We start from the raw sequence: 7,384 nt of genomic DNA on the forward strand, positions 1-7,384 counted from the left end.
ATTTTATGATTTAAGTCCAAATCTTTTAATTATTTATGCCAAAAGTGATTTGATTAATCAGAAACGTTTAGTTATTGAGGTGATAAATAAGATAAAATTGGATGTACTAGAATAAATATCAAAAAGCAAAATTGATTCTTTGAAACAAAGAAGAAAACCAAAATGAGAAGGAAAGAACTGAAATTCTAACTTTTATAAATTCTATAGCCAGGGGAGCATTGATTAGCTTAGAAAAACAGACCTGGGAAACTCCAAAAAGGTTGGTTAAATTTTTTTAAAATTGCTATGTGAGGTAGAGCTGGGTGGGTTGAATTATTCACGGTTAAGCTCAAACCTCCACCCCATCTGATCCATTGTCATCCCTAATATCAACTCATTCAAGCCGTAATTCATTTTTATAGAATATTCAATTGGGCTCAATTTAGTCTCATATTTCAATTCATTTTAAGACTCTTTATTTGTATTCGTGTAGTGTGTGTTCTCATATTGAAGGTATGAGTTACTGTCTATTTTATATCTTCTAAGCTTTATCTATTTATTTATAACTTGTTTTTTCTATTTTTTGAGTTGAAATTTAAATTGTGGTTATAAAATTATTGAGATTGAGCGGGGCATGACATAACCTGATTTCTATTTCAATTCATTTTAATATCTCAAGTTTCAACTCAACACGCTTATTTTACCCCGCTTGTACCCTATCAAACCTTTTTCAAAGTTTATAATCTTAAATTATTTGTAACATGATATCAATGTTTTGCTATTTTCTTGCCTATAAAAAAATCCCACACCAAGCACACAGTTAAGGAAAAAAAAATGGCTTCTCTCTACGCAAATTCTAAGAACACTCTTGTTAATGGCTTGGACAAATTCTCTGATCCTAACTATGTTTCAATTTTCGACACGCTGCTTCGTGATGGAGAGCAGGCTCCTGGTGCCTCCATGACGGCTACATAAAAGATGGACATTGCACGTCAACTAGTCAAGCTTGGAGTTGATGTAATTGAGGCTGGTTTTCCAGCTTCCTCTGAGATTGAGTTTGAGCTTGTAAAGTGTATAGCACATGAAATTGGTAATGTCAAATTAAATGATCGTCTTATTTAACAAAATGTTATATATATATATATATATATATATATTACCATGTGCGTATTTATATTATATCTCAACAGGTAATAGCATAGATGAAGACTCTATGGAAGAATTTAGAGTCTTGGAGAGGTTTGGAGAAGATTCTAGAATACTCGAGAAGAATTCTTTGAAGTCCTTAGAAATCTCTAGACTTGTACAGAATTCTAAAAGAGGGGCTACTAGTACATATATAGGGACTTGTGTATAATTTTTATTTAAACTTTAGCCCCAAAGTGTGTAGTATAAATACAGGGGCATTCATTTGTAAATGAACAAAGCAAGAGCAAGCAATCTGCAAGCAATCCAAAAGCCTCCTTTAAAAACTCTTTTGTGTATTTCTTCATTCTCTTGGTGATCTAAGTTTTGCACTAAAATGATGAGCAAAATAGTGTCATCTCTTCCAAGTGAGAATATTGTCAATGGCAACATCAAGACAGTAGTAAAGGTGACACCACCAGGGCCAAGAAAGAAATTGCAACTAGCAGTGATAGAGCCTGGGTTGGGAAGTGGTGTTTCTTCACCTGACGATATATTGGATAATTATTTAAAGACACTTACACAAAGAGTCAAATATCATCTTGGTAATATTTTACTATTCTCCTTCATTTGATCTTCTATCTTTCATGTAAATTATTATCTAGTTCATAAATTTGACACAAAAACATTGAATGAAAGCAAACGTAGGGATTCCCTTACAAACGAATGCAATACGTGAAAGGCTTATAGATGTAGTACTAATTTATAATGTGAAAATTAAAGATTAATTTGTGAATTATATAATTGATCCTTTTGTCTCTCTAGGTTTTCCAGAGAACATATGTTATGATCACCACGTTGCTTTAGCTCCACTTTTGCAATTTCACTTAAATAATTGTGGTGATCCTTTCACGGAAAACCCTGTGGATTTTCATTCAAAAGATTTTGAAGTGGCTGTTTTGGATTGGTTTGCCAAATTATGGGAAATTGAGAAGGATGAATATTGGGGTTATGTTACTCATGGTGGCACAGAAGGCAATCTTCATGGAATTTGGATAGGGTAAGTATCTACTATCACGATGATAAAAACGATTTTTACCGGCAATAAATATGTACATTAACAAAGAGTATTAAAGTCTTTATCTACACTAGTTAATACATTGTCATTGGATCCAATGTTGTTATAGACTTTAGGAACATTTAAAAAAAATATTAATTACCTCTAAAAAAAACATATTTAACAGCAATTAAGTTATTACAATATCTATATCTACCATTGTTAGCATTTCCAATTCCTAAATGGACCTACACTAATGTATTCAAAAGAGGTTAATTGATACGTCTTTGTACAAAAACTACACTATATATGTAACCACATGGATAATATTGTGCCCAAAGTCACATCTAACTATCTACTTGAGTCTTGTGTGCTTTGATTAATTTCCCTACATATTATCAAGATGTGTCAATTGCTAAATTAGTGGTCCCAACATGTCTTGTGAGGCATTCATATATAAGTTTGTGCTAGCACATTTATAATAAATTGCAAAAAGAAGATCACCAATTTAGTTTTTAAAATTCCGTACTTTATAGCTATTTTGGAATATCAAAATTTGTAGTGAATGGTGACAAATTAGTAATATTAAGAGTTGATATGACAGAAAGTAAAATATAATAATGTTCTTAATTTTTTAGTTTTTTTAAATTAACTCAATAATATTTTCTTTGTAGGCGAGAATTACTTCCTAATGGAATCTTATACACATCAAAAGATTCTCATTATTCAGTCTTCAAAGCTGCAAGATTGTACAGAATAGATTTGGAAATGATCAACACAACAACAAATGGAGAAATGGATTATTCTGATTTGAGAGCAAAATTGCTTCATAACAAGGACAAACCAGCAATTATAAATATTAACATTGGTAAATATTCATATTTATTTCATTCTTTAATTAATTATCTCATTCTCTTAATTAGAGCTCTAGCCTAGCCTTTTTCTTAATGGTAGGAACTACATTCAAAGGGGCTGTTGATGACATTGATGTTATTCTTCAAACACTTGAAGATTGTGGTTATTCCCATAATAAGTTTTACATCCATTGTGATGCAGCACTAAGTGGACTTATTGTCCCTTTCATTAAAAATGTGAGTTTTCCAACACATGTCCAGCAAACACTTTAAGGATATATACTACAATTAAAAGTAAAATTTTGATTGTTTGGAATTCAATTAATTGAAAACAGGTGATTAGCTTTAAGAAGCCAATTGGGAGTGTCACAATATCAGGTCACAAGTTCTTAGGATGTCCAATTCCTTGTGGAGTTCAAATAACAAGAAAAAGTCACATCGCTTATCTCTCGAGAAATGTGGAATACATTGCTTCTGTGGATGCCACAATTTCTGGAAGTCGAAATGGTTTAACTCCAATTTTTTTGTGGTATAGTTTAAGCTCAAAAAATCAAATTGGGATACAACAAGATGTTAAGAGATGCCTCTACAATGCTAGATATTTGAAAGATTGTCTTCAGCAAGCAAATATCAGTGTCATGCTTAATGAGTTGAGCACTATAGTTGTACTTGAGAGGCCTCTTGATCATGAATTTACTCGTCATTGGCAACTCTCTTGCGTGAGGGATATCGCACATGTTATTGTTATGCCAAGTATCACAAGAGAAACATTAGACGATTTCTTCATTGATTTGGTGCAAAAAAGAAAAATGTGGTACCAAGATGGAAGCGTTAAGCCTCCTTGTGTTGCAGATGATATTGGTGCTCAAAATTGTGCATGCGCTCTTCATAATGGTCAGTATATTTTCCTTTAAGGAAACGAACACCCTATCATGATCTAGACGATGAAATCTCAACATGAATTTGCTACAATTGGATGGAATTGTAGGTTCTTTTCATGTTCTTGTTGTATCTTTTTTTTTTTTTTGTCTATGCTACTTTCATTGTGATTTGAAACTAGTTAAGTTGGTTGTATGACGTCCATATGTAGATTGTCTAATCAATCAATAAATAAATTACGGACTTCATGTTAAGTTGTGTTGCTTTTAGGTAATACTCCCTCCGTTGGTCTAGTTTAACTTGACATGAAATTTAAGAAAATAAAGAAGACAACAACTATGGTGATACTGTTGCCTTCAATCAGAACTTTAGTAATGAGCAATATTACAATCAATTGGCTCACATGATCAAACAAATGTGGATGGAAAGAGGCAACAAACACAAGTGGAGGACTTATAATTAATGTAAATCAATGACTGGTACAATCTTAAAACATATTTTCTCATGTTTTTTCTGTTTTACATCCTACTACTTAAACAATAGATTCAGGTGCATCCTAACATGTGTCACAATTCAAGCTCTTTCACTTCAAATGGAGGACATATTTGCTTTTTCTATTTTAAATCCTACTACTTAAATAATAAATTTTCATATATATAAAAAGTGTTAAATTTAACTGTAGATCTCACACGGCTAACAAAATTCATCATTATTGTCTTGTTTGTAACTCTAAAGACAAACTCCACGAAATCTAACATCATTCTCTCTACTTTCTCTATCAAAATTTACTATTTTCTCTTACTTAAACCAGAAATGGGTATTAGGTCAATGGAATAATATTTTAGGAAAGAGATTATAGTAAAATTTGTTAGAGAAAGTAGAGAAAATGGTGTTAGATTTTATGGAGTTCTTTCTTTGGAGCTAGCAAAGAAGACAACAATGGTGAATTTTGTTATTCATGTAGGGTCAATAGTTACATTTAAGTTATCTTTTATATACATGTTAGGTTTAGGGTAAAACACCAAAATGAACACCTTTTGGTATACATTAAAGGACCATTTCAAACAAGTGAAATATATTAAAGATCAAAATGAACACCTTTGTTATACAATAAGGATCATTTCAATCAACTAAAATATATTAAGGACCAAAATAAAGCATTACACATAAATTAAGGATCATTTTGGTTATTTTCTCTTCTCTTAAATATCATTATTATCATAACAAAATGTAAACTTGGATTGTTGAAACTGAACAAATGTAGTTTTCAAGGGCAGTAGCGGGGATACCTATATATATTAGGATGTGGTTCAATCGATTCCCTTTGTTGAAAAGTGATAATATTGTGATGTTCAAGCTTAAGATAAGAAGTCACATATCGACAAAACACAGGAGAGATATTGGGTATATATATAAGTAGGTCTTACAAATTAGTGACGCGTTGTAAAGTCGTGCAGGCCTAGGCCTAAAACGCACAATATCACTAGCCGGCTGGTCAATTACAAAAGGTATTAAAGTCACTCATGTGTCATCCTTATCAATGCGAACCAGATTGCAACTGAGTTGAGGCAAATCCCGATAAGGTAGGGCAAACCTCAGTATTGAGTCTAGGCGAATCCCGTGAGGTGGGGAAAATCTTAGCGAGGTCGTTGAGTCCATAGAGGGGGTGTATGTGATACCCCATCTTTAGATTAGAAGTCCCACATAGACAAAACACAGGATATATGTTAGGTATATAAGTAAGGAGGTCTTACCAACTAGTGATGCGTTTTAAAGTCGTGCGAGCCTAGGCCCAAAGCGGACAATATCACTAGCAAGCTAGGCCTTTACAAATGGTATCAGAATCACTTATGTGTCAGCCTTGTCTATGTGGGCATATTTCAACTGAGTTTAGGCAAATCTCAGTAGGGCAGACCAAACCTCAGTGTTGAGTCTAGGCAAATCTCATTCGGTTGGGCAAATCTCACCGAGGACGTTGAGTCAATAGAGGGGTGTATGTGACGCTCATGCTTAAGATAAAAAGTCCCACATCAAAAAAATATAATAGAGTGTTGGTTATATAAGTTAGCAGACCTTACCAACTAGTGACACGTTAAAATGCCGCGCGGGCCTAGGGCCAGAGTAGACAATATCACAAGTGGGGTGGACCGTCACAAATATATATAAGATAAATATTTTTGCATATCTATACTTTTTTTAATCTTCCTAAAAGTTGTAAATATTAGATTATTTTTTTACTCCTCATGCTAGAATATCTAACTCAGTTGTTCAAGAAAATAGCTCAACTGTAAAAAATAAAAAATAAAAACACGAGAGAAAAATTGATTTATAGATTGCTTCATTTAATTCAATTTATCTTTTTTGTGTATAAACAAAAAAAATTAGAGCAAAACTAATTAAGTATATTAGTCGTTGTTATTTTTCTAAGAAAACTAATAAATACCCTCTCAACTTAATGGCCAACTTAATTTTTTTAGTGTATCACATTAACTTTGTGAGAACTATTTAAATTATTTGGTCAAAATCTATAAATTATAGATATGTGCTTATTAAATTAAATAGTCCTGAATTTGATTGCTCTTCATTAACTTTTTGAGAACTGTTTGAATAGAGGAGTCTACTAGTGTGAATGTGAAGATGTGGAGAATATCGAATAAAATTAAAATCAGTTACTTTGAAAAGATGATATTGCCCAAATTATATCATCAAATGAGAATTTAGTAGTTGTTGTCAAAATATAGCAACCCAATAAGGTTGGGGTTCAATTCCACAAAAAGTGTGGTGAGAGTACTTATAGTTTGCAAACAAAATTTAATCTAAAAGCAAACTATAAAATGAGATATCCTCATTCTCTTCATTATTTCAATTTAATTTCTCAAAAGAATACCTTGGCAATCAAGATGAGACAATTGAACCAGTAAGGAAACACAATTTTACTTCTTCATTCAATCCAAGTATAGAGTGGATAACTCATCGGTCAAGAGGAATATAAACGTGAAGAAAAGGGTGACAATCTGCTTCTTCATTTTATTCAATTTAGTTTTGTTCATTAAGTCTCTCACTAAGAAGGACACAAAAAATGAGTCAAGAACCAACCCAAATCTAATTTTTCTCGGGTCAAAATGAATTAGGTAATAAATTATGAAACAAGTCAAGATCCAATCCAAATTTTACTAAGTTTTAATTATTTTAGTACCTAATAAAATTATTATTTTTTCTTTACTGTGGCTATATGTAACATATACAAAAAAAATTAAAAAACTAAAAATATTTTGACAAGATTTTGAGTCAATTTGAATTACATATCCACCCATTTTTAATGGATTGAATTGAGTTAGATTGAAATGGGTTAAGCTAAATGGGTTGGACGGGTTAAGCAAGATAGATTTAATTTTGTCACCCCTAATCTCAATCTAGTTAAAGTTTGATTTAAGTAAAGCACAACGATAATTTAAAAAAATATCTCCTTTTTATTCCATAATATTTATCT

At 31.9% G+C, this 7,384-nt stretch overlaps 1 protein-coding gene across 1 annotated transcript; it reads left to right on the forward strand.

Annotated features, from left to right (window-relative positions):
- Positions 1-813: 813 nt before the first annotated feature.
- LOC125835390 (histidine decarboxylase-like) lies at positions 814-3,941 on the forward strand. The gene is made up of 8 exons (XM_049514513.1): positions 814-931; positions 1,019-1,069; positions 1,170-1,282; positions 1,490-1,709; positions 1,930-2,164; positions 2,836-3,029; positions 3,116-3,252; positions 3,351-3,941. The coding sequence occupies exons 1-8, from the start codon at positions 814-816 to the stop codon at positions 3,927-3,929; spliced, it is 1,647 nt and encodes a 548-aa protein (XP_049370470.1). The 3' UTR covers positions 3,930-3,941.
- The last annotated feature ends 3,443 nt before the right edge of the window (positions 3,942-7,384 follow it).

Source organism: Solanum verrucosum, unplaced genomic scaffold, assembly GCF_900185275.1.
Source record: "Solanum verrucosum unplaced genomic scaffold, falcon-dt-bn FXZP01000127.1, whole genome shotgun sequence".
Taxonomy (NCBI): Eukaryota; Viridiplantae; Streptophyta; class Magnoliopsida; order Solanales; family Solanaceae; genus Solanum; species Solanum verrucosum.

What these genes read in the sequence shown, in the direction of transcription:
- LOC125835390 (XM_049514513.1), top strand. Translation starts at nt 814, where the DNA reads ATGGCTTCTCTCTACGCAAATTCTAAGAACACTCTTGTTAATGGCTTG. An exon ending in AAGAGTCAAATATCATCTTG is followed by an intron (nt 1,710 to 1,929) that starts GTAATATTTTAC and finishes TTGTCTCTCTAG; the next exon opens with GTTTTCCAGAGAACATATGT. An exon ending in AATTATAAATATTAACATTG is followed by an intron (nt 3,030 to 3,115) that starts GTAAATATTCAT and finishes TCTTAATGGTAG; the next exon opens with GAACTACATTCAAAGGGGCT.